Below are 26,047 nucleotides of genomic sequence, written 5' to 3'. Positions count from 1 at the left end.
ACATAAGCTAGTTAGATTTTCTCAAACAGCAGCTTCAAGTACGGGAAGCATAGAACTAACGTTAGCCAAGTAGGGGCTCAATGATTGCTAAATCTAATGAGAGGTAAAATTGCCATTAAGGAAGGAAAGCATAGTATACCTTGCGACTGTGCTTCGCAGTATGCCTTTCGAAACACCTCGTGATTGGTCGATGAAACGCTACCAGGAACGCCTAAAGGGCGTTCTTGTGTCATGACGGAAACGCCTAAGCCTGCAGCTCCTTGTACCCACACAGGTTAAGACTCAAGTTTCTCTTGACCGGCATTTGGGTAATTATACTTTGGATATTTTGTTGCCATTCATTTAAAAATATGGAAGTGTGTCAGCTTAATGTCCTTATGTAGAGGAAACATCACGGCTGGGCAGTAATTTATTGGATTAAAGATAATCATAGGTTTGAGTTCATCTCTTAGTCTGACCTGTCAAGTACGCAAGTAAATCAATAAGGTTGTAGTGCACTACCACATTCAGGACAGGGGAATAATTGTATACTGCAATTGTTTCATACTTATCAGTTGTTCCAAAATCCGTACTGATTAGTCCACATCTCTAACCTCAAAAGTTTATAAAAAAGTCCATTACTGGATCACAGGATGGTGCCAAATTTAACGTCTGCAGGTTGAAATGTTTATTTCTCATAAACTCATAACATTGTTATCATTTCTTTGAGATGACCCTTGGTGGCCCATCTTGGTGGCCCATCTTGGTTTGACTAGGTGAGGACCATGGACCTATTGAGGTGTAGACTGGGGTGTGGACACCTCAGGCTGTGTGGCCTAGCAGTTAGTGATTCTTTAAACTGCTTAGTTACTTCAGTTTAGTAACTACTACCCGGGACTTTTTAAGCCTCGACCAAAAATGAAAATTGATTTGGCACAAACGACAATGCAAGAAAAATGAATCGACCATCTTTATTTACCAACAGAGGTCTAAATAGCAGGGCTAGCGTTCACACAGCCCGTAGCTTTCACCACTTGGCTGTTCAGGATGGACAGCTATTTCTTTCAGAGCAATTATGCAGTGGCGTCACTGTTGAGGCGAAGGAGTCAAGAAAAACGATGCGCAAGAACGGAGAACACAGATGGACCAGGGCCGATGTCACTGGAGTGCTGAAACTGTAGTTTTAAGGTTTGGAATTACGCCTGTGTCTCAAATGTGTTAACACTTCTCGCCTTGCCTTTTGATTAAAGTGTAAACACCAAGGCGTTCAGATTTCTAAGCTTATGATCAGTGCAGACGAAAAAAAGGACAAGGGTAGAAGTTTCTCCACAATGAGACGCGCTCCACTTGTAGTCGAGTGGAGGTCAAAAGCGTCGGCGTCAATTCCGTTGACCTGTCGAAGTGACTAAGTCCCGTAGGGTCAGAGGAAAATACACAGCCGTTTTGACCAAGTATACTTTTGATTTCTAGATCAAAGAGGAAGGTTTGCCTCACCAGCGCCTTCTGAAAGAGTCTCTCCCAATGAGAGCATCATAGAATAGACCCGTCTTTGACAAATCGAAAACCGCCGCCCATGTTGTAAAATAAAAGTCCTTGAAATCTCAGCAAGTGAAGTGAGGCAGTAACTTTATGAAATACCCATTGTGGTACAGTTTATGAGCATGGTTTGACCTGCTGCCAGGCATGTTTGGGAGCAAGCAAGCAAGCTTGACCAACAGCCAAGCCAAAAGGATGCGCTTCTTATATTTGGAAATATTTTAAGCAGCAATTACAAAGTATCAATGAACAATGCATAACCTCTGAAAAAAATACTGTATGAAAAACACCCCTGCTACTTTGTTTATAAGTACAAAACCTCTACCAGTAATCTGCTCCAGAGTAGCAAGAAGTCCTTTTCTTTTTTCTTTGTTTTTTTGTGTTCATTTCTGTTTTTTCGTTTTTTGTAATTGGTAAAATTCAGTCCTCAAAGTCGAGTGCCATCGAGGATGACAGTCTTCTCCATCAATACGTTTTGCTGAAGGATCCAGGGACATGCTAGCCTCATAGTGGAGGTGCCTGGGGGCTCCGGAGTGCCCGGGCTTAGGCCAGTGCCGGGAAGGCCTCAGGGTCATCCACGTTGGGCACTGACACACCGCTGGCCTGGGGGGGGGGGGGGGGGGGGGAAGAAAAAACAAACGCAGAATGAGAAACTGCTGCTGACGAAGGCGGAGCTAAACAAGAGCCTGCCCCCGGGTGGGGGATGTGATGACGTGTGACCAGGTGGACCCTTACCTTGTCGCCCCGCCCACCGCGGGCCGGCCTGGCAGCGGGCCCTTCGCCACCACGAGCTTCGCCGCGGCCCTCGCCGCGACCCCGACCTCCGCGGCCCTCGCCGCGACCCCGACCTCCGCGGCCCCGCCCTGGGCGGCCCAGGTCGCCGAAGTTGATCTCCAACTGGGCGGTGATGTCGTTGGCGGGCTTGCGGTGTTCATCCTCAGCCTGAGGCAGATAGAGGTAAGGTTAGACCATCTGTTTTCCGGGCGTACACCGGGGGGCGTTTACTGGACCGCGAGATTAAACAAGAAACGGCACAATTAGATGATCTATTAGCAGGAAGGCTACCAACCTTGGGGACTTCATCAGCTTCAGCCTCAATCAGAGTACCTTTCTCCTGTTAAAGGGTAAAGAACGGGTAGAGATTACAAACAGGAACATATCTGCACGGCCTTCAGGGGGGATTTAGCCAGTGGTGAAAAGAATACAAGCTCCTTCATTTCTAAGCACTTCAGACATCAGATTCTATTGCAAAAGAACAAGTCAAGCGATATCAAACTAATATTGGTCCCAAAAATATTTTTAATGAATGCTCTTCTTTCCATCCTATTCCAAAAATTGGTAGTAGTAGGATTTGCATCTTCATTAAAGTAGAATACTATGAAGGATAATGGTTCAGCTCACCTCATCCTTCTTGGACTTGTGCAGCACGTAGCCCTTCTTCCAGTCGGCGCCTTCGTTGGCCTTGCGGATGTTGAACTCCACCTTGGCTCGCTCCTTGTCCTGCACTGCCTTCCACTCGTCCAGCGTCATCTCCTTGGGGCTCTCGTCCTTGGGCTCCTCTGCCTCGTTCTCCCTGGAAAACAAACCACCCGTCACAGTCTGGCTCCAAGAAGCTCTCTGGTGGATCTGGGCCTTTCAGCCCAGCCTTCACCCCAAGGTGGTGAATGCAGTCCCATGTCACACGACCTACTTGTTCTCAGAGTCGGCGGCGGGGTGCTCCTCTCCTTCGGGGTTCTCCTCGGTAACATTTGATTGGTCGAGCTCACCGCTAAGATAATGTTACAAGAGTGTTGTGTTAATATACACCAATACAATGGATATTGAAACGAGCAGGTCATGGTACCGTTCCATAGTAACATGAAGCCAAAAGAAAGTGTGCTCACGTCAGTTCATCCTTGACGGTTCCCCAGTTGTGGGATCCGCTGCCTCCACGCTTCTCCTCGCCCTTCAGGCCACTGGAGAAAGACGCGCTTTAGCCAAGATGCTACGATTTAGAGCTCCATTTTGAAATGACATTCAGCCCGTGCAACAACGAGCAATGACTGAGTCATACAGAAAGCAATAGTGGCTTGCGATCTAACCGAAAGAAAAAGCACTCACGATCGATCGCTGCCGCTGTGTCTGTCGAATTCACGCTTTCCTCGGGAGTCAAAACCATCGGTGCGGCCCATGCCCCGCCCCCTGGTGACGCCGCCTCCGCGGGCGCCTCTGGGTCCGCCACCGCGCCCCCTCATTGGTCTGTCGCCGATCGGCCTGAGGAGAGGAAGAGATGCACGGTGAGCTCACCGCATCGTACCGCCTCCACACCTAAATGCATTACCGTGACGTGGGCCTTCGGTATTGATTCGGTTTACTTACTTCTCCACGGAGAACTCTCCGCCCTCGCCGCCGGGCCTCTCTCCGCCCTCGCCAGCGGGCCGCTCGAAGCGGCGTGGGGGCCGCCTGTCCACCGGCCGTCTGTCTGCTGGGGGCCTGCCCTCTCCTGGGCCACCCTGTCCCTGGGGCCTCGGGCCCTCACCCTCCGGCCTCCGTCCCATTCCCCTCATCCTCACACCTAAAGGGAGACAAAAACAGGATTAGGATTACAAAGTCGTCCCTTAGACAATGGCGCTCCAACAAACCCCCAGTCAGAAGGTAATAAACCAGTATGGGGGACATGCAGTTCTAACAAATCTTGAATGTGTTGTACAGTTGGGCCACAAAGTAAATAAACACATGGCAACAATATAAATACCACTAATTATTCATTTTCTACCCTAGTCAGACTGGGCCCTCCCAGTAGCTTTCACATGCTACTAAAATAGACTTCCTCCAGCTCCTCCAGCAGCTGAGGCCTTGTGGCTGTGCACCTGTCCCATCACTTCTCCAGCAAACAGATACCACCCGATTTCAGAGGGATCCGAAAAATACGAAGTAACCCCATCGCTTGTGTGCAAATGCAACAGTAATTGTGTGTAACGTTACTGAATATGCCGCAAACCACCAATTCTCTCTCAATCATAAAGAGTTCATTGTATGCGGGTGTTGTAATGGGGATAATGCCCCCAAAGATCAGTCCAGAACGGCCCAGCAATCGCCTTTCATAGCAACAAACAAAACGTGGTCGACCAGTGTTGAAACCAGCCTTTCAGGTCGCGGATGACATCATACCACGAGGGTGTGTTGTGAGCCACTGGGAAGTGGCAGTTCGGTGTACAGCACGCCCCACACCGCAGCCACGAGGTTTACCTCGCTGCGAATCAAACCCCGTAGATACAGCGCCCGACTGGAGACCACCAGAATAATGTTCGGTGATCCACAACACATTCGAGGTTTTGCATGCACCAACAGTATCTTTAGCTGTACAGCCCACGCACATTTCCTTTGTGTATTAAACGTGGTCTCACGACGTCCAATCCGCCAGCACAAACACAAAATACACAATAATCAAGGGTATTGAGGTCGTTTAGTGCTTCTGCGTTCTGGGGTTTGGTGGTCAGATTGGGATGCCGCAATAAACGCAGCGAGGCTTACGAGTCGCAGCGACAGAAGGCCTGAGGGGGGAGGCCAAAACAAGTTGGCCTGCACGCCGTTTTTCCCTCCGGGGATTCTCGGTCTGAACCACACGCCGAGGCTTAGGGAGATACTGGTTAAAATAAACTAGAGATCCGACTGATGGCACCAAACCAGCGCACAATAGGCCCGTCTGGACCTCATGTCGCGGGGGTCCGGGCGCTGGGGGCTAGCCAGCAGCCGCCTAGCTAACCCCCTAGCCTGGATGCACGTTTAATGCGATAATTACTGTTTCACACTTACCATCCTTCTTGATGGGAACGGGCGCCTGGAACTCCTCTTTTTTGTCCGCCAGTGGGGTCTTTCTGTCTTTCTGCGACTCCTTTTTCTGTGGTTTCACGGCCGGGACGACAGGCTTCAGGGCGGCAAGCGCAGCAGCCTCCTTCTTCTTGATCTCCGCCTGCTTCAACAGCTCGAAGGGATCCGACTCATCGTCAAATAATTGGTCGAACCGATTGGTGATGGCACAGCCAAAACCTTCTTGCATTTGTCCGGGCATGATGGCGCCCCTTCAGCAGGATTTTCCTCCGATTCTACGAGGATTGGTGCGAACACTTCGCTTGATGAAGCCACAAGATGGCTAGGAAAAGGACCTTCTTCTCTTCCGGCGCGATATACATCCGGGACCTAGGACACTGCGCGGGGTGGGGCTTGTAGTTTGTAGACTAAACTGAACCAATTGAAAAAGCCGGGCACGCATAATCCAAACAACACCATTACCCAGAGTTCCAGGGCTAATTTTTGTTTTCAACCTTGTAGCTGGAAAACGTTTAATTTTTAATCATATGGTCGATTTACTTTAAATAGGAGGAGGTTTAGAATCCCCTTACGGTAGTTCGTATTATTTACAAAGCTTAAACATTTTGCACGAACCAATTTGAATGAAACAGCATTTTTGTATTTTATAGATGGGCGACAGGTGCTGTCTATGGAGCTGTTAGAAATGCGCTGAAGACAACAGGTGCTAATGACTCTAGAGCAAGGGGTTAACTTTAGGGGGTTAACTAGAAATGCTGAGCTCTTCTTATAGTCAAAGGATTTAGAATTCATGATCTAAATCAATGAGGCCCCATCATATCACTTCTAAAAAAGTACAGGTAATTTGGATGCGTCAATTAATAAATCTGTTATTCTTCTTGAACACATTCAATAACATAATTGGGGAATTGGTTGAAAGAGAGCTCAGTCTTTTTTTATGGAACTCACTATGTCTTATACAAAATAAATCATCAAAGATACACTTCGGAATAGCACACGTTAATCCACACTCATGTACACAGAGACATGAGGGATAACGAGGGGTTATGTTTTTGTAGGCTGCTCTGCAGTAGTTTGTGCAAGCAAAGAACTTAGTTATTTAACTTATAGGCCTAGGCCTACTATACTAACACAACATATTATCATGTTAATGCTAACGGTGGGAGAATTTAGTTACAAGGAAGCAACGATTAAACAAAAAATAGATTCAATTAAATATATTTTGCCATTGTTAACAATGACCATTTATTTTCTGTGTATGTATGTATGAGTGTGTGTGTGTGTGTGTGTGTGTGTGTGTGTGTGTGTGTGTGTGTGTGTGTGTGTGTGTGCCTTTCGTTTTTGTGCTAGACAGATTGTTTAACTTTAAGTCTGTATTCTGTGGGATGTTTCCAAACTGGAATTCATTTGTACGGCAGCGAGACGCACGCGCCCTGATGTGCAGCAGACAGTAGCTGCGCAGCAGCAGCGGTCTTAGAGTTTGTTGGCTACTCGTGTGCATGATAAAATACAGGTCAAAAGAGGATGTCATCACGACGGATGGAATAATAAATGGCCAAAGGATCCAAAACAACAATTCAACCGCGCAAAAGGTAAGGCATCGCCATCCCCTCACCGCTCGTCGCATTCAAGCCGGCGGATAGGTGGGATCCTTATCGAAAATTGAATACTTTGGTTATTTACAAGACACCGACCGCTGCCTTCTGTCTTACAGATCTACGATAGCCTACTTTTAAAAGAGGGAGGTAAACTTTCGTATCAAGATGACGATGTCGCCAGTCACTAAAGCGATGGTAGAAGCCTACGCGCTCATGATTATGGTGATGGGGGGGTTCTTCGTCTATTTCTGTGGGATGGTTTGGGCTTTCTGCAACCCAGTACTGAGCGGCGGCGAGGAGGACTTCGATGAGATAGGGCTGGACGCACCGAAGAACAATTTGTGGCAAATGGCCCCAAATTCTCAGGAGATGTTATGCACAGCTGCGCACCCGGAGCAGCAGCAGAAGACCAAAGACTGGCTCGCTCAGTCCACCTACATCAACTTCGGTGGCGACACCGACAGTTTACTTTTGGATCGCAACGACTTCGGCTTCGCTGATCATGTCCGACAGAGCAAGACCCGGGGCAGTCCAGTATAGCTCTTCTGAAGAGATATCCTTCGCTTCCATTCTTTATAAATGTATAAGTGTGCCTGAAAAAGCGACCATACTGTTTTATCAAATATTTACTTTCAACGTGATGTAGCCTGCATAGGCCTATGCATTTGGTTTATTTTCCATCATTTATAAATATTATATTCCCAATAATTTATATTTTGTGATTTATTTTTCATATTTCTTCGTGAGAACTTTAAAAATGGTAACTCTTTTCATTGTTATAAAGGAATATATAATTGTATTTAAAATAATTATTTATAAAAGGTATTTATACATTTAAATTAAACTCAATATATTTATAACAGCCTAAACAACATCACATTTTTATAGACAATCTAATTATCCCAGCATTTTCAATATTATCCTATTTTCATTCAAAATATATATTTCAAATTTGTCCAAATTACAGTAATGGTTTCAATGCACATTGTTGTTGAAGCTCTGGTTGGCTACTGTGACCATGAAGGGTTATTCGGTCCCTCTCCTCTTCCTCACTCCGTGCTCCAGCTCCAATAGCTTCACATAGAGGGCCTGGGACAGGTCCTCATCCACATCCATCTGCAAGAGGAGGAGGAAGAGGTGAGGAGGAGGAAGAGGAGAGAGGAAGAGGAGAGAGCAGGAGGAGGAGGAGAGAGGAGGAGGAGAGAGGAGGAGGAAGAGGAGAGAGCAGGAGGAGGAGAGAGGAGGAGGAGAGGAGGAGACAAGGCTGTTTAAGTGTCAGTGTTGGTGTGATTGAAAAGAAGAAATTAGATGATAATGTGCCACCATACCTTCCGTGGCTGTATGTGGTTGGCGCCCCGGCCTGAGGTCAGACTGTGGTACTTGGAGTAAGGATCCAGTGACTCAGGCTTCTGGTGGAACAGCCACAACTACAGGAGGGGGGGGGGGGGGGGGGGGGGGGGGGGGGGAGACGTCACTGACTGAGCAATGTTCAGAAAAACCTTGATATGAATTAGCGCAGGAGGTTTCACTCACCAGAGCTTCAGCTCCATTATACGGCGTCAGGGTGAACGTGTTGGTAAAAATCCGGATCTGTGCAAACACAGACAATAAACCACACAAATGATGACAAATTCCACATCTTTATGCCATCATCTACAATCCTAGTAGATGCTGACATGTCAAAAAAGGGAAGATGGCAAAGAATCGGTCTATCCAGCCAAAAATGTCCTGTCTAATTTGCTAAGAATATCTTCCCTCCAAAGGTTGATACATTTCCAGTGATGACATTTTGTTCAGCTCTGCTCACTGATAAGGTTCCCAATCTTCTGCCGTGTCTCACCGTGCAACAAAATAAATCGACATGTTCAGGTTGATAGATCCATAACACGTCTACTTACAAACCAAAAGAGTGGCATAACCAGGGACCACAGAAAATCCGGGAATGCGGGCAGGATGGCATAGGTCAACTTGGTCATCACAAAACCTGGACAGATGACCGATGAATACAGGCCCTAGAAAGCAACCGCAGAACATAGAGGTAGGTAAAGGCAGCCGTGCCGATAGCTATCACCTGGAAATAGGAATCATTGGTGTTGACTAGGTCACTTGTTCCACTCGATGCAATCTCTTCTCTATTATGCGCCGGCAGGGACAACAGTATCAAATATGTAGTGGAAACTCGTGACTGGAACCTCACCTTTACGGTCGAACAAAGGAGCAGACTGGGCTCGGGTCAAACCAATAGAACAGGGCCCAGACAAGCAGAGAACTCTAGTGGTCTAAGTACCGTCGTTCAAGAACCAGGTGTGACCTCAGGCCCTGGGTCTTATTAAACCCCTGAGGAGAGGTTAATGAGACTCAGTAAGACATTGAAGAAGAGGGCTGATGGAGCGGACCTGTGAGTTGACATGTGTGTTGAGGGCCAATGGGAGCAGACCTGTGTGTGGAGGTGCGTGTTGAGGGCCAATGGGAGCAGACCTGTGTGTTGAGGGCCAATGGTAGCAGACCTGTGAGTTGAGGTGTGTGTTGAGCGCCAATGGGAGCAGACCTGTGTGTTGAGGGCCAATGGGAGCAGACCTGCGAGTTGAGATGTGTGTTGAGGGCCAATGGGAGCAGATCTGGCTGTGAGTTGAGGGCCAATGGGAGCGGACCTGTGAGTTGAGGTGTGTGTTGAGGGCCAATGGGAGCAGACCTGTGAGTTGAGGTGTGTGTTGAGGGCCAATGGGAGCAGACCTGTGAGTTGAGGGCCAATGGGAGCAGACCTGTGTGTTGATGGCCAATGGGAGCAGACCTGTGAGTTGAGGTGTGTGTTGAGGGCCAATGGGAGCAGACCTGTGAGTTGAGGTGCGTGTTGAGGGCCACACTGAGCAGGTCCGTGGCGTACTTGGAGGAGCTGTAGGGCTGGGAGCCCTGCCGGTGCTGGACGTCCTCCAGGCTGAAGGCTGACTGCTGGGCGTTGATGGAGGAGGTCCAGATCACCTGGGAGGTCCGTCCGGCCTGGCAGAGGAGGCTCTCCAGCTCTCTGACCTGGGGGGGGGGGGGGGGGGGCGATTACAACATGCATACAGATAAGAAAATCAGAGCTCTCAAAGTGTTGCTGTTTTTTTGTCATTGTTGAATACGTTCAGGATATCCAGATGGATCAGAGACCCGGTCGTGGCAGCGAAACATCGCCGATGTCCTCACTGAGTTCAAAACCCCAAACAAACGTGTCTGCTAAGCAGAATGTTAGCTGGGAATCCGAAGCTGGCAGTCAGCAGTGTCCTCAAGAGGAGGACAGGACAGGAGACGCGGCGTCACAGAAATAACACGCTACATTTTTAATGAGTGCTGCTGCACAGTCACGGGTCAGGTGTCCCCTCGGCCCGGAGGAGAGCCGCCAAGGGCATGGACGCCATGCTAGGCTGCAGCTGGGCTGTGGCTAGCAGACCCAGAGAGGGTGAAGCACCTGGGGCTGGTGGACTGTGGTTAACAGACCCAGAGAGGGTGAATCACCTGGAGCTGGGGGACTGTGGTTAACAGACCCAGAGAGGGTGAATCACCTGGAGCCGCTAGGCTGTGGTTAACAAACCCAGAGAGGGTGAATCATCGGGAGGATCTCTGTGTACGCTGGAGAGAACAGAATTGTGAAAAGTGGATGTAAATGATTTTTCCTTTTCACTTTTCCAGAATGCAGAAGCCCTGCGTTGGTTCTTCTTGTGTCGTGTGTCAGTATATGTATTAGAATGAAAGTAAGCATGGCAGCTGTTCAGCCTGGTAGGCGGAGACATGCAGAGGGAACTCACTAATGAAAACTCACCAGGAGGAAATGACCAAATAGGTTGGTCGCGAATACCTCCTGCATTCCGTCGGCAGTGATGCTGTCCTTCTGTTTCAGAATACCTTCTCCAGTGGCAAGCATATTTACAACGTTTCTGTCAAAGAAATACAATAAAACACGACTTAATTTCCATCATGCATTTGCAGCCGTATGAGCCGGATGATGCAAGAGTTGGCTAAAACCTTTATGGTCATGTAATTCATTACCTTACCTGGAAAAGACGCCTTTGAAAAAGGCTTTCACATCGAACTGTGGGTTTGGCATGATACCAGCATTGAGGTAGAGATAGTCCATCTGGCTGTACCTACATGAAACACCAGCATTAATATTAGTCATCATTTCAACAATTGAATGCACTTGCCATTTCTTTTAACTTTCATTATGATATTTCCTTCCATCAGTCCTTAGGACTTGAATTTAATTTTACATTCTGCTTCTATGTTAAGAAGCGACTTATCTCTCGGTCGTTCTATTTCCGTCCCACCTGAGCTTCACCTCTTTGGCTGCGTTCAGAACGGAAGTGACGGAGCTGGTGTCTAGCTGCAGCAGTCCCACCTGGGCCCCGGGGTGGGACGCGAGCAGCGCGGCCCGGGCAGCCTGCGCCCGGCACATGTTCCTGCAGGCCAGACAGAGCTGCAGCCCAGGATCCTCTCCCAGGAGCCGCTCACAGAGAGCCAGGCCGACGCCGCTGCATGGGGAGACGTTATGTATTTATCTGATGCGTTTCTGTTATGCTTCCGTTTGTAATTATAGGGCTGCTGTTGTTGTTTTACATTCACAATGGATAATACTAATTAGCAGACACCACATGAACACACACACGCACGCACGCACGCGCACACACGCACACGCACACACACACACACACACACACACACACGATTTTGTAAACACACTTGAAGGGAATGACAAATAACGATGACTCATATTACTATGTGCAATGAGCACACAATAATAGGGTTGCACACATTGGCATAAATATGTGTAATGTAACGGTACAATATAGCCTATGTATTCATGAGTAAAACAGATATAAAATAGCAAAACATTCGCTGCAATTAACTGTGACATAAGTCGGTGAAAGGCTGAATTACCTATTCGCTCCGGTCACCAAAACCACTTTATTCATCTTACTCGATTGAAGTTTTAACAACTTGTTTTATGTATAAAGCGAGTAAAGGTGTAATGAATGGTCCGATCCATGGACGTATCGTGTGGTCTGACGTCTGAGCCAAGGGCACCTATCCTAGCTTGCGTCATATCCTTGAATCTACCCGCGCGTCGTGATTGGATACCACAGTTTCTCCTAGCCAATGATATCGTAGCTATCGTCGGCTCGTCATACGTCGTGAGTTGAGGAAAATAGTTGCTTCTTTATGATGGGTCATATTATACTAGCTCTTAAAAAGACACCCTAAAACCAAGATTTAATGGTAAACATGTATTTGAATGACATGATTGCATCCATGACTTTGGGGCAAAGAATTGCATTGAGAACTTTTATTTTGGTATTTATCTATCACAAAGCAGAATTACAAAGAACATTACCTTTGCATACAAGTATTTTATAAAACACTCCTATAAAAAACAAATTGGATTAATAGCACAAAAATCGTACAAAACTAAACAAATTATAAATTGCAGAGTGAACAGACAACTATACAATTGCAACCAGTTGGGCCACATACTTTTAACAACCTCAAATGCTTTTATAATTGGTTAATATGTTTTTGAATGGAATGCTTGCATGCATCTCTTGATAGTTTTCAGTAACGTTGGTTGTTCAACATGAATGTTAATTCAAATGATGAAGCTAAGAAGAACATGAACAAGCTTTACACGTAAAGTGAAATGGCAGTGAATCCATTTTGTGTGAAAGGCCAAAGGTAATGACAACATGCCATGTCAATCTGAATACAGACTGAAGGACAGATTTTGTGAACATGACCTCAACATGACAACAATGAGTTGAATTAATAGCTGAAATGTATGAGTAATTTAATAGTTGAGTAATCATGAGATGTTTGACCTTATAGCTTCTCACAACACAACCCCAGTCTCCTCAAACAAAGCAATCTGTAATAGTCTCTTTTTTTGTAAAATGCAAGAATAAGACTGAATATTCCCTTTCTGTACACACACAGAATACCTTCGTCTGCATTTCATTATCTGACACTGCAACTTAAACACAGTTCAGTCTCACTCTATAGTCTGAGTTCACAATCGTAGTAAGTCTCAACTACACCATTCTTTGGTAAACACATAACCTGTCAATTATCTTCCTTCCAATGAGTAAACACTTACATCTCACTCACGCCCTTGTGACACACAGGTACGTCTGGCCTAGAGCGGGAACTGATAGAGAGTAAAAGACAACCCCCCTCAAGCATATGACTGATGTGATATTGATATTTCAGACTAGATTACATCTTCAAACACTACATAAATGATCAGACATCAAGCAGAAGGACAGAATGAGGATATTTTGACTGCTGCCATTCACTGAAATGTGTTTTTAAACGGAAGTGCTTCTTGGTACACAGATGAGTGTATGTAACCTTTTTCCTTTTTTACAATTATGGATATTAAAATATTCATAATGAAATATCTATTGAAAATATATTGTCGTATACATTGCTCATTGCAATATCACTGCCAAACACTGCAATTAATGAATATAACAATTTGCTGGTATAATAAATTGCTTAGATTACCTAAACTATTGAGATGAAACAAACAGTAACTTGTTGTTCTGAAACGACATGTTTTGATATTAACAGTGACGGTTTGCTGCTCTTATTTGCTCTACATTCAAGCAGTCTTCCAACAGAGAACACAAGAAAGCCTTCCAGCCTCCATCTTCGCCCCTCATTGAACCCACAGACCTGGAACATAAGAAATGACAACTCTTAAAAAAAAGAGACAAAAAAAAAAACGACATTGTTAAAAAAGTGCCAAATGTGAATTGCTACAATTCACTTTGTTTTTAATACTTGCAAGTTTAGAACGGTCTTGTGTGTGCTTGTCTGGGTATGATGTGGCCCTTCTGTATAAAAGTATAGTCAAATAAAATAAAAATAAAAATAATGTTTAATAAAATGTATTAAACATTAGACAATCTCATCAAGACACACATTGAGTCCGTGCACCTGCCTGCTGCTGTTTGTTAGGTTGTTGTTGTTGTTGTTGTTGTTGGTGTTGGTGTTGATCTAACAGTGTTTCCCCCTGTGGTCGCTGACTCCCGGTAGGTGGGTCAGGGACTTCCTAACCAGTTTCTGCTCAAACAAGATAGCTTAAAGCTGGATTCTATTCTAAACCCGATCTGTTTCATGCATGTTGTATAGGAGAGGAGAGGAGTGTCTTGGTTGGGCCTGGGTCAGCCCTTCCAGAGCTCCAGGAGGGTTCGGTGTATTTCCTGGGTTAAGGCTGGCTTTCCAAGAGTGCTCGGTGTATAGTATATCCTGGGTTAGGGCGGGCCCTACAGCAGGGCTCGGTGTATTTCCTGGGTCAGGGCTGGCCCTTTAGCAGGGCTCGGTGTATTTCCTGGGTCAGGGCTGGCCCTTTAGCGGGGCTCTGTGTATTTCCTGGGTCAGGCCTGGCCCTTTGGCGGGGCTCTGTGTATTTCCTGGGTCAGGGCTGGCTCTCCAGCAGGGCTCGGTGTATCTCCTGGAAGGAGGGCCTCTCCTTGCTGTTCCTCCTCCAGCAGCTCAGCATGGTCTTGTAGAGAGGGTCTGGACATAACACTGGCTGGGGCAGGTAGATCTACAGCCAGGAAAGACACGTGAGCCGCAGTTTGTTGTGTGAATACGTTCAACCAGGGTACCCAACCAGAGGCATGGATGTTTTTTTTTCTCTTGTAGTTGACTTATTAGCAAAGGCCAGCAGTCAAACAAATACATGACAACCATGAGACTCAATCAAAACACACCCTATATCACCTACGTGATCAGTAACATACAGAATTATACATTGTAGAAAGGTTGCAGATGCTGAGTGCTGAATGAGTACCTGTCTCTTCTGGTCCCGGAAGAACTCGCCGGTGTTCTCGATGACCTGCTCGTCGTTGAGCTGGGAGTACGGCTGCTCCTGGCAGAAGGTCAGCATCTCCCACACCGTCACCCCGAAGGCCCACACGTCGCTGGCCGTGGTGAACTTACCCTGGAGGAAGGAAAAAGATCATCTACCGTCTATAAACATGTTTTACGTCTGCTAAGCTAGATAAATAGAAGTCTGAGCCAGCCCACCGAGAACGCCCCTCATTAGGTGCGGGAAACAACTTGTTTGCGCTCAAACTTTACTTCATAACAGTGTGACGTCAGACTGCGCACTGGGCGGTGCTGAAACGCAGAAGACCCGCCTCCTGGCTCCCGCAATGTTTACAACTTCTCCAGGATGTGAATTTGTAGACACACGCGCAAAGCGTTCGTCCAATCGCAGCAAAGTGTGCGTACTGACCAATCACAGCAGAAATTGTTTTTCCAGAAATTAACTGTGTGAGAATATTAAGTGTAATGTAATGCAATTATTATCCCTAAAAGGGCATGATATGGGATCTTTAAAGGGTTACACCGCGTTCACACTACCTCTGTCCGTCGACGGATGGGGGCTTTTTGACGCATCCACGTGATTTCCCGGGTTGTATTACAAAGGCGGTTTCATTGGACAGTGTATTTGCGTATATTTGCATAACGCAATCCGATTGACCGATGGATCCGTCACTTCCTGAAAAGTTGGAATAATTCTCAACTTTTTGACGCAGGCAACGGAGGCGACAGAACGGACGGACCCACAATGCATTTCGAGAGCGCCCCATGCTAAGTCAATGAGATCCGTCGATGGACGGACGCAGTGTGAATGTGAACGCGGCGTTGAAGGTCCGTGTGCTCACAAGCAGGATGCTCTCCCAGGACATCCAGCGGATGGGCAGCACGGCCCGCCCCTGGATGCGGTAGTAGTCGCTGCTGTACAGGTTCCTGCTCATGCCGAAGTCGGCGATCTTTATGGTGTAGCTCTTCCCCACCAGGCAGTTCCGGGTGGCCAGGTCTCGGTGGACAAAGTTCAGAGACGAGAGGTACTTCATCCCCGAGGCGATCTGGGTGACCATGTCACACAGGTCGCTGAAGCTGGAGGGAGGGAGGGAGGGAGGGAGGGAGGGAGGGAGGGAGGGAGGGAGGGAGGGGGGGGGAGAACGATTTAGTGTGAAAAGATTATTACGACGTAACCAACCCACACCCCTCCCTCTTCCCCCCCCTCCCTTTCTCTCCCCCCCCCATCTCTCCCCCCCCATCTCTCTCTCTCTCTCACTCTCTCTCTCCCCCCCTCTCCCTCTCTCTCTCTCTCTCCCTCTCCCCCCCTCTTTCCCCCTATCCCCCCCTCTCCCTCTCCTCCCCCTCTCCCTCTCTCTCCCCCCCATCTCTCTCCGTCTCTCTCTCTCTCTCCCTCTCTCCCCCCCCTCTCTCCCCCTATCCCCCCCTCTCCCCCCCCTCACCTGACAGTGGGGGCGGTGCTGAGTGCGGCCAGTGGCCCCGGGGCCTGGTGGCGGGAGAGGAACTGGTTGAGGTCCCCGTTCTCCATGTACTCTGTGATCATGCTCAGGGGGTCGCTGTAGATGCACACGGCCAGCAGCCGGATGATGTTGGGGTCCTTCAGGCGCGACATGATCTTGATCTCCTTCAGGAAGTCATTCCTAGTGCGCGGAAACACCATTTACTTTATCATTTGTTTCCCACAGCTTCAGAGACCAGAGAGAGACTAGAGAGGGACTAGAGAGAGATTAGAGAGAGACTAGAGAGAGAGAGAGAGAGACTAGAGAGATTAGAGAGAGACTAGAGAGAGAGAGAGAGAGACCAGAGAGAGAGAGAGAGAGAGAGAGAGAGAGAGACTAGAGAGAGAGAGAGAGAGAGACTAGAGAGAGACTAGAGAGAGGCTAGAGAGAGAGAGACTAGAGAGAGAGAGAGAGAGAGAGAGAGAGAGAGAGAGAGAGAGAGAGAGAGAGAGAGAGAGAGAGAGACTAGAGAGAGAGAGAGAGAGAGAGAGAGAGAGAGAGAGAGAGAGAGAGAGAGAGAGAGAGAGAGAGAGAGAGAGAGACTAGAGAGAGACTAGAGAGGGACTAGAGAGAGACTAGAGAGACTAGAGAGAGGCTAGAGAGACTAGAGAGACTAGAGAGAGACTAGAGAGAGACTAGAGAGAGAGAGAGAGAGAGAGAGAGAGAGAGACTAGAGAGAGAGAGACTGGAGAGAGACTAGAGAGAGACCAATGAGGCCTGAGACACCAGCGTGCGTTGAGTACCTTGCATTCTTGCTGGCGTCGGCGCGGAGCATCTTGACCGCCACGAGGACCGGCTGGCCCTCGTCCACGTCGAAGGAGAACTCCTCCGCCATGAACTCCTGGAGGCCCTCCGCCTCACACAGGTGGACCTGGAGGAGGAGGAGGAGGAGGAGGGGAGGAGGGGAGGAGGGGAGGAGAGGGGGAGAGGAGGAGCAGAGAGGAGGAGAGGAGGGGAGGAGAGGGGGAGGAGGAGGAGGAGGAGAGGAGGGGAGGAGGGGAGGAGGGGAGGAGAGGGGGGAGAGGGGAGGAGAGGGGGAGAGGAGGGGAGGGGAGGAGGGGAGGAGAGGGGGAGAAGAAGAGAGGAGAGGAGAGGAGAGGAAGAGAGGAAAGGAGAAGGAGAAAGCGGAGGAGAAGGGAAGAGGAGAGGAGAAGGAGAGAGGACAGGAGAAGGTGAGAGGAAAGGGAATGAGAGGAGAGGAGAGGAGAGTAGAGGGGAGAGGAAAGGAGATGAGAAAGAAGTATTTCCTTGGTAAGTCGAGCCTTAGAGGGCATGATGTATTCTCTGCGGATCGGCCATCCCAGCGCTCCTCACAGTCCCGTCGGTGAGGACGAGCTCCCCGTACCTCTCCGAACTGTCCTTCTCCCAGCTTCTCCTTGAAGGTGAGCAGCTTCCGGGGGAACTCCTCCGCGGCCACGTCCTTCCCCGACAGCAGGTCCATGGCCACGGCGGGGATGGCGTAGGTGTTGCCGCCGGTGACGCCCTGCAGGTGGACGATGTCGGCCTCGGCGTAGTGGGGGACGCCGTCCGGCGCCGCCGGCGTGCCGGGGGGCTTGGAGGCGGCGGCGCTGGTAGACGCCGCTGTGCAGCATCAGGACCGGCCGTACGTTAGACCACTGGTACAACGGTAAGAAGGTGTGTGTGTGTGCGTTTGTCTGTGTGTGTTTGTGAGAGTTTGTCTGTATGTGTGTGCGTGCGTTTGTCTATGTCTGCGTGTGTCTATGTCTGTGTGTGCACGTTGGTGCGCGCGTGTGTGTGCGCATGCGTGTGACTATGTCTGCGTGAGAGTGTGCGTTTGCATGTGTGTGTTTATCTGTGTGTGCGTTTTTCTGTCTCTCTGTCTGAGTGCGTGTGCGTCTGTGTGTGTCTATGTCTGCGTGGGTGTGCGTTTGTGTGCGTGTGTGTTTGTCTGTGTTCACCTTTGTCTGTGTTTAGTTTGTGTGTGTCTATGTCTGTGTTTGTGTGTGTGCGTCTGTGTCTGTGTTTGTGTGTGTGCGTGCGTGCGTGTCTGTGTGCGTGTGCGTGTGCGTGTGTCCCCACCAGGCTCCTCGGCCGTGAACTCGGGCATCTTGCAGAGGAGCTGGGAGGGCTCCTGGTAGTCGCCCCCCAGCGGGAAGATGCGTTCGTACGTGGCGTCGGACTCCTGCTCGCTGGCGGCGGCCGACGCGTTGGTGTGGCTGAAGGCGAACGTCTCGCTCTGGATGGACAGACTCGCCGTGAGCTCGTCGTCTAGCATCCGGCGGGAGACCTGGAGGGAGGGGGGGGGGGACACTGCGGTCATCTGGTGGAAATATCAATCATAACTATCATATACAAATATACAAATATACAAATTATATTAAAGGGTGACATATTATACCACCAGGTGTGAGTGTGATTAGCCGTTACAAGGCGTTTTGAAATCTGCCTCTTCTGACATCACAAGTGGGCGCGTCCACCTAGATCTATGATGGATAGATGGGCGACGTTTGCTACAGTGCACTCGCTAGTCTGGACATAATAGGTCACCTTTAACCTTGTTTCTGAAATTACTGGTCAATTTAAAATGAATTGTATGCATTCTCCCTGTACCTAAAATACCTCCCTCCCTTTCTCTAACAGAGATGTTAAGACAGTTGGCATTTGTAGGCACCGAGTCTGAGACTTAGACAAACAGACTGACTTCTTTGGTGTGTAGAATCTTTTAACTGTTGCATCCTTGCTTGCAGACGTGCAGACATATCCACTTCACCCATAGTGTATTGCAGTTTATCTTGGCCTCTCCTGCCAATCCTAAAATGGTCACTCCCTCTCACCTTTGTTACCTTTGTATAAACTACCCACCATGCGAACGTTTCCCTATAAGAGTCTTGTTCACCCATTGTCTCACTAAATGTATCCTTGGTAACTTTGCTGCCTGAACTCCATGATCAGGCCCTAATATTAATTGCATTTTACAGCAAATAATATTTTGCTGGACGAAGTGACCACAGCCCGGGCTTCTGGCCACGTCCTCTTGACAAAGCTCACCTTCTCGATCATCTTCTGCCACACCTGCCGCCACAAGATAATGACGATGATGGCGACGAGGATGAAGATGATGGCCACTAGACAACCGATCAGAATTGTTGTGTTGCTGTCGTCTACTTTGTGTGTGGGGTGACCCCCTGGGAAAGGGGGTAGAGGGAGACACATTTTGATTGGATGGACATTAGTGTGTGTGTGTGTGTGTGTGTGTGTGTGTGTGTGTGTGTGTGTGTGTGTGTGTGTGTGTGTGTGTGTGTGTGTGTGTGTGTGTGTGTGTGTGTGTGTGTGTGTGTGGGTGTGTGCGTGTGAGTCAGTAAAAAATCTCATTACTTTGCACCTATGAGTTTCTTTGCTCCCAGCTGTGTACATGATCCATATTGGCACGACAATTTATATTTGGGAATTAAATGGTGTTTGTCCCCTGACAAGATTGTGTGTGTGTGTGTGTTACTGTCCCGGTTTTGTGCATGTGTTTGTGTGTGTGCGTGTGTGTGTGTGTCACTGACCAGGTTGTGTGCTCGTGGGAGGTCCTGGATTGGGCGGGGCCAGGGTTGTGTTATACATGGCTGTATCTGAAGAACAGATCATAATGTTATTGTATACAGTGATCATTATCACGATACTCTGATACAAGCTTTACATAGTTCATAATTAAACATAAATACATTCGTCAAACCAGACCGAACCAGTTCTGAGGTGAGGTGGAAGTTTTGTGTGAAACCATCAAACGGTCGTTTGGGATAAACGACAGAGTCGGATAATCTAGATTAGAATCAATAAAATCGCTATGTTCTCTTATTGTCCTATGTTGATCTAACACACATTTGGTTGTTGTTATTATTACCATTATTATAAACACTAATATGATGTAATAAGCATATTTTGAGGAACCCCCTAGCCCCCTAGGGTACCTGACTGGAAGGTGATCTCGCTGAACATCATCCAGGTGTCGGCGAAGTAGAACTGGCACCTGATGGCGCTGGCCATGTGGTTGGCCAGGTCCACGGTGAGGAAGCGGGCGCTGGGGTCCACCCCGTCCACCGCCGCCCGGAACACCAGCGGCGCCGCCTCCCAGTCGGCCTCGCTGCGGAAGTAGCAGGAGGCCCGGCGGAAGGCCTTCACGCCCCGCCAGAACATGTTGTTGCAGTGCACCTGGGGGGAGGGAGGGAGGTGTTAACATGTTGGAGGAGAGGCTCGTTAACATGTTTTAGGGAGAGGCTCGTTAACATGTTGTTGGGAGAGGCTTGTTAACATGTTGTAGGAGAGGCTCGTTAACATGTTGTAGGAGAGGCTCGTTAACATATTGTAGGAGAGGCTCGTTAACATGTTGTTGGTAAAGGCTCGTTAACATGTTGTTGGGAGAGGCTTGTTAACATGTTGTAGGAGAGGCTCGTTAACATGTTGTTGGGAGAGGCTCGTTAACATGTTGTAGGAGAGGTTTGTTAACATGTTGTAGGGAGAGGCTCGTTAACATGTTGTTGGGAGAGGCTCGTTAACATGTTGTTGGGAGAGGATCGTTAACATGTTGGAGAGAGACACTCGTTTACATGTTTTTGGGAGAGGCGTGTTAACATGTTGAGGGAGACGCTCGTTAACATGTTGGAGGAGAGGCTCGTTAACATTTTGTAGGTAGACGCTCGTTAACATGTTGGAGGGAGAGGCTTGTTAACATGTTGAGCGAGACACTCGTTAACATGTTTTTGGGAGAGGCTCGTTAACATGTTGTTGGGAGAGGCTCGTTAACATGTTGAGCGAGACACTCGTTAACATGTTTTTGGGAGAGGCTCGTTAATATGTTGGAGGGAGACTCGTTAATATGTTGGAGGGAGACACTCGTTAACATGTTGGAGGGAGACGCTTGTTAACATTTTGTTGGGAGACGCTGGTTAACATGTTTGAGGGAGACTTGTTAACATGTTGCAGGAAGACTCTCGTTAACATGTTGTTCCAATGAACCTGGGAAAGGGGAGACTTGTTAACATGTTACAGGAAGACTCTCGTTAACATGTTAACAGGTCGTAGGAAGACACTCGTTAACATAGAGAGACTCGTTAACATGTTGTAGGGAGACTTGTTAACATGTTGTAGGGAGACTCGTTAACATGTTGTAGGGAGACTCGTTAACATGTTGTAGGGAGACTCGTTAACATGTTGTTGCAGTGGACCTGGCGGAAGAGACTCGTTAACATGTTGTTAACGAGTTAACGGTGAATCCTCACCTTCATGGTGGTGAAGTTGCGTACGCGGTCGAACTCGAACATGATCTCCACGTAGCCGCTGGGGAAGCTCTCATTGGTCCAGGCCACGTAGTCGTAGCCCGGCCAGGCGTTATACACCTGGCTCTGCGTGAAGTCGTCCAGACCGCACACGCCGTCCGTCAGCTGGCCCAGCCCCTCGGTCATACTGGGAGAAACAGACCAGTAGCATCGTCTCTACATTAACATTGAGGGCATTTAGCAGACGCTTTTGTCCAAGGCGCCTTACAATAAGTACATTTGTCAACCACAATATATCGCTGTCGGTACAGTGAGGCTGTTCATAGAACCAATTGCAAAGCACGGCACCAAATATCACTAGGTTAATTTATTCCCCGTATGCAACAAAAAAGGTAAGTATGACATACAATAAGTGCGTTCATTAAGTGCCAGGACGCACAACATACAATAAGAAGGAGGGGAGGGACGGGTTGGTTATGCAGAGGAACTAATCACCCTGTCGATATCTTCTGAAGTCCCCCCCAACACCACTAGATGGCAGCATTGAGTCATAATGTATTGCTCGTCATATTAGGACGTGGCCGAGTTTTGTGTCACGCCGGACGTCATTCACAGAGCCGTAAAACAACCAAGGCAACACAACTCAGATCGCCGATTGGCTCTTCCTCTTTCCATCGTTTGTTTCCAGGGTCATTTTATTCCGGTTGACTCAAGGACTCGCACACGTTACTACAGATGTTGAAACCACATGACCGAGGCTCGGCCCGTTTGTCACGCTGTAGCCATGGTAACCTCATGTCAACAGGCTGCAATTTCGTGACCGTGGCTTTCATGACGGTTTTCATGAGGACACTGATGGAAGCAGACAGGAAAAGAGCCGTAAAGGGGACAGAGGGGAGCCAAACGCTCAGGAGAAATAGGATCGTTGGAGGGATTGCAAGGAAATCCTCACGGTCAAGTGCTCTCGCAGGCACACACACGCACGCACGCACGCACACACACACACACACACACACGCACACACACCTGTGGATCACGGCTCCGTCGTAGACCGAGTCGTTGAGGTACACGGGGAAACTGGGCAAGTTCATCTGTTCACCAACGGGAGCGTTGTAAGATACAAGGCCGTCTGAGAGAGAGGGAGAAGAGAGAGAGAGAGAGAGAGAGAGAGAGAGAGAGAGAGAGAGAGAGAGAGAGAGAGAGAGAGAGAGAGAGAGAGAGAGAGAGAGAGAGAGAGAGAGAGAGAGAGAGAGAGAGAGAGAGAGAGAGAGAGAGAGAGAGAGAGAGAGAGAGAGAGAGAGAGAGAGAGAGAGAGAGAGAGAGAGAGAGAGAGAGAGAGAGAGAGAGAGAGAGAGAGAGAGAGAGAGAGAGAGGGGGGGGGGGGAGAGAGAGAGAGAGAAGCAGATGTTCATACGAGTACAAAATAGACAAAACTTTTTGCTGAACGTGTTTAAACCAAAACTGTTACTGATGCCAATATTGGTCAGCAGTCAGCAAGTGTGCAACGATGACAATACTTTTATTATTAACACATTTATTGACGTTTACCGTCAAAAGATAAACCCAGCTCAAGTCTTTATGAGCCAATAAATTATTTTATGATAATCCCAGATAGTAAGACTAGAGTCCTCCTTCTATAAAACCACATCATCATATGACTATGGTGACTTCCACACATAAACATTGATCTGCATAGCATATGTCTCATAAAACATATGCCAATAATAATGATACCGCCTTTATCTCACACCGGTTGCGTGCACGTGTACGTGTGTGCGTGCGTGCGTGCGTGCGTGCGCGCGCCTCACCCAGCCACTCGCAGCCGTAGAGCTCCACCCTCATGCAGACGTTCATGGAGTGGTCGGTGACGGGTATGAAGCGCACGGAGCGAGCGATGACGGGCGGCTCCAGGTCCTTCAGCACGATGTCGTAGGCGTTGCGGTTTCCTGCTATGACCTGCTTTATCAAACGTCAACACAACAGACCTTTGAGCCGGGCTCTCTGCCATCGGCCTCCTCGTCGACACCCACATCATTGGCACGGTCTTCATTTGAATCAACATCATCATCATCATCATCATCATCATCATCATCATCATCATCATCATCATGTGTTTTGGTCAATGTACGCGGTCGACATTCCTCTCCGCCTGCCGGTATATCAGCAGAGATAAGGGGCCCAGGTGCCAAGCAATAAGAGGAGGCTACGTGCCCCTTTACCCGCAGTCTGCTGCAGGCCAGCATCTAGAATCAATTAAAGGCTAAATTAGAGCCATAAAACCACTGTGTTTATGAATGACCGCCCAAAGATCAGGATGACGTTATCGAGGTCCCGGGTTCGGCTTTTGGATGCAGAAAGGATTTCGACTCCAGTCCTGGATGTGAATGGATCTATAGTGTATGGATTTCAATATGGATATGTGTGTTCATGGAGGTGATTTCCTGGCCAATGGTAGTTCTCTATTCATTCACTGATCTAATCTCTCAGTTTAACTTCATCACAGCAAAAATCTCAAAGCACCCCAAAGGACAAAGACAAGATGAACCAGTTTCTGCGTGTCTGTTTCTCTACTCGCCTGTCTGTCTGTCCCTTTCCCTAGTTTTCCCTCTCGTCTTCCTTTTCTTATCTAATGATTAGAGGGCGCATGCGTCCCGACCGTCTCTCTGTCCTCCTGTCTCCCCACAATGTCGTTTTATGTTTCTTGGACGGGATGTAACTGGTTACTTCGTTGCTCTGTACCTGTGACATGTGCAACGACAATAAAGTCCCTATCTGTCTCTCTACTCGCCTGTCTGTCTGTCCCTCCATTCGCATGTCTGCCTGTCTCTCTGCCCGCATGTCTGTCTGTCTCTCTGCTCGCCTGTCTCTCTGCTCGCCTGTCTGTCTCTCTGCTCGCCTCTCTGTTTGTCTCTCTGCTTGCCTGTCTCTCTGCTTGCTTGCCTGTCTATCTCTCTGCCTGTGACTTTGTGGGTGCGCATATTTCCCCCCCCCCCACCGCCCCACTCGCCTGCTGCCCGGTGCGGTCCATCCCCCTCCCCCCCCCCCCCCCCCCCCCCCCACTCGCCTGCTGCCCGGTGCGGTCCCTCCAGACGGCCCAGCGGCTGCCGTCGCGGCTGTACTGCAGCTGGTAGCGGTGGGCGAACTCGTTGCCGATGCCCCCGGCGTGGCGGCCCTGTGTGCCCACCAGCGTGATGAAGGTGAGCGAGCGCAGGTCCACCTGCAGGAACTCCTTCAGCGTGTCGGGCTCCAGCGTGCCCTCGGGGCACCAGGCCCCGTCCGCCTCCTCCTGCTCCAGCCTGGGGGTGGGGGTGGGGGTGGGGGGGGGGGGTTAGACAAGCAGTCCGGCTCCTGGGGGAATCCACGACCCCCAAAACCAGCCCCACGCACACTACAACAACAGACTATAGACTATAAATACATATTTCTGTAGTTTGCACAGCATTTTGCACTAGAATCAACCGTGGCCGGTACCAGGACCACTTCTGCTACTTACTTTTATACTTTTTAATTTTTACTATCTTATTAACTTTATCTTGTATTGTTGCTGCTATGTGGCTGTTGAGGAACCAAGCATACGCATTGTACTCCTATGTTCTTGTACAATAATAATCAAATAATTCTGATTCTGATTCTGATTCTCTAAAATGTATTTACATAATTAATTTTGTTTATTTCCTGGCTTTGGAAACACAACACAAAGCTTTATTCCTTCTCTCTCTATCAAATCACCTTCATTCAACCGTTCAGTTCATTTCAGTTCTGAACTGAATTCACCTTCATTCAACCGTTCAGTTCAGTTCAGTTCAGTTCTGAACTGTTCAGTTCTCACCTTCATTCAACCGTTCAGTTCAGTTCAGTTCAGTTCTGAACTGAACTGAACTGAACGGTTGAATGAAGGTGAATTGATAGAGAGAGAAGGAGCGAGAGAGAAAGAGAGAAAGAGGGAGACTGACACACAGTGACGGGGACAGACAAAGAGGAAGGCAGACCAGCAGACAGGCAGACAGACAGGCAGACAGAAGGGAAGACAGACGGTATGTGTTTGCATGTGAGTGTGTATGTCAGAGTGGGATCGTTGGTGTGTGGACACACACCCACACACACGTAAGTGTGGTAGAGGAGAAATTAGAACAGGATGGAGAAGGTAAGCTGAGAGGAAAGTAAAGCGGGCTCCTATAAAAACACCTCGCTCTGCACCGGAGTCGTAAATTCCTTTGACACGGTTAATTCTGGGTTAGGAGGAGAGAGAGACACACACAAAGAGAGAGAGAGAGGAGCTGACAGCGGTGAGAGAGAGACCCACACAAAGAGAGAGAGAGGAGCTGACAGCGGTGAGAGAGACACACACAAAGAGAGAGAGAGGAGCTGACAGCGGTGAGAGAGAGACACACACAAAGAGAGAGAGAGGAGCTGACAGAGAGACACACACAAAGAGAGAGAGAGGAGCTGACAGAGAGACACACACAAAGAGAGAGAGAGGAGCTGACAGCGGCGAGAGAGAGACACACACAGAGAGAGAGAGAGAGGAGCTGACAGC

General features: G+C 48.6%; 3 protein-coding genes across 7 annotated transcripts in view; all 3 read right to left on the bottom strand.

The window, feature by feature from the left end:
• Positions 1 to 931: 931 nt before the first annotated feature.
• serbp1a (SERPINE1 mRNA binding protein 1a) lies at positions 932 to 5,682 on the bottom strand. Of its 2 annotated transcripts, none has more exons than XM_030372640.1 (9): positions 5,311 to 5,682; positions 3,874 to 4,069; positions 3,616 to 3,768; positions 3,399 to 3,485; positions 3,206 to 3,283; positions 2,917 to 3,088; positions 2,585 to 2,629; positions 2,251 to 2,457; positions 932 to 2,118 (listed from the first exon to the last, which is right to left on the bottom strand). In XM_030372640.1, exons 1-9 carry the CDS (start codon positions 5,564 to 5,566, stop codon positions 2,059 to 2,061), a joined length of 1,254 nt encoding a protein of 417 aa, XP_030228500.1. In that variant the 5' UTR covers positions 5,567 to 5,682; the 3' UTR covers positions 932 to 2,058. The 2 variants fall into 2 exon arrangements, with proteins under 2 accessions (XP_030228500.1, XP_030228501.1); XM_030372641.1 differs by having other exon boundaries at positions 3,399 to 3,470; positions 5,311 to 5,681.
• Positions 5,683 to 7,564: 1,882 nt separating this feature from the next.
• hsd17b7 (hydroxysteroid (17-beta) dehydrogenase 7) lies at positions 7,565 to 11,973 on the bottom strand. 2 transcript variants are annotated; one of them, XM_030372642.1, is made up of 9 exons: positions 11,838 to 11,973; positions 11,228 to 11,431; positions 10,955 to 11,047; positions 10,723 to 10,837; positions 9,756 to 9,950; positions 8,822 to 8,935; positions 8,457 to 8,513; positions 8,252 to 8,350; positions 7,565 to 8,039 (listed from the first exon to the last, which is right to left on the bottom strand). In XM_030372642.1, the coding sequence occupies exons 1-9, from the start codon at positions 11,870 to 11,872 to the stop codon at positions 7,950 to 7,952; spliced, it is 1,002 nt and encodes a 333-aa protein (XP_030228502.1). In that variant the 5' UTR covers positions 11,873 to 11,973; the 3' UTR covers positions 7,565 to 7,949. The 2 variants fall into 2 exon arrangements, with proteins under 2 accessions (XP_030228502.1, XP_030228503.1); XM_030372643.1 differs by having other exon boundaries at positions 10,955 to 11,041.
• A 255-nt stretch (positions 11,974 to 12,228) lies between these two features.
• Positions 12,229 to 26,047, bottom strand: part of ddr2a (discoidin domain receptor tyrosine kinase 2a) — a 29,149-nt gene continuing 15,330 nt past the window's right edge. For 2 of the 3 annotated variants that reach the window (XM_030373274.1, XM_030373276.1), the window contains 14 exons: positions 24,575 to 24,806; positions 23,319 to 23,466; positions 22,537 to 22,639; positions 21,514 to 21,697; positions 20,206 to 20,446; positions 19,801 to 19,866; positions 19,298 to 19,434; positions 18,329 to 18,536; positions 17,634 to 17,869; positions 17,032 to 17,159; positions 16,232 to 16,429; positions 15,632 to 15,866; positions 14,752 to 14,901; positions 12,229 to 14,505 (listed from right to left, as the gene is read on the bottom strand). In XM_030373274.1, coding sequence (XP_030229134.1) covers positions 14,374 to 14,505; positions 14,752 to 14,901; positions 15,632 to 15,866; positions 16,232 to 16,429; positions 17,032 to 17,159; positions 17,634 to 17,869; positions 18,329 to 18,536; positions 19,298 to 19,434; positions 19,801 to 19,866; positions 20,206 to 20,446; positions 21,514 to 21,697; positions 22,537 to 22,639; positions 23,319 to 23,466; positions 24,575 to 24,806 — 2,398 coding nt within the window. In that variant the 3' untranslated portion in view covers positions 12,229 to 14,373. The remainder of the gene's footprint in view (positions 14,506 to 14,751; positions 14,902 to 15,631; positions 15,867 to 16,231; positions 16,430 to 17,031; positions 17,160 to 17,633; positions 17,870 to 18,328; positions 18,537 to 19,297; positions 19,435 to 19,800; positions 19,867 to 20,205; positions 20,447 to 21,513; positions 21,698 to 22,536; positions 22,640 to 23,318; positions 23,467 to 24,574; positions 24,807 to 26,047) is intronic. The other variant, XM_030373275.1, reaches the window with a different exon arrangement.

Source organism: Gadus morhua, chromosome 12 (genome assembly GCF_902167405.1).
Source record: "Gadus morhua chromosome 12, gadMor3.0, whole genome shotgun sequence".
NCBI classification, from domain to species: domain Eukaryota; kingdom Metazoa; phylum Chordata; class Actinopteri; order Gadiformes; family Gadidae; genus Gadus; species Gadus morhua.
The sequence above is the reverse complement of the archived record's forward strand: the minus strand, read 5'-3'. Positions and strand labels throughout refer to the sequence as shown.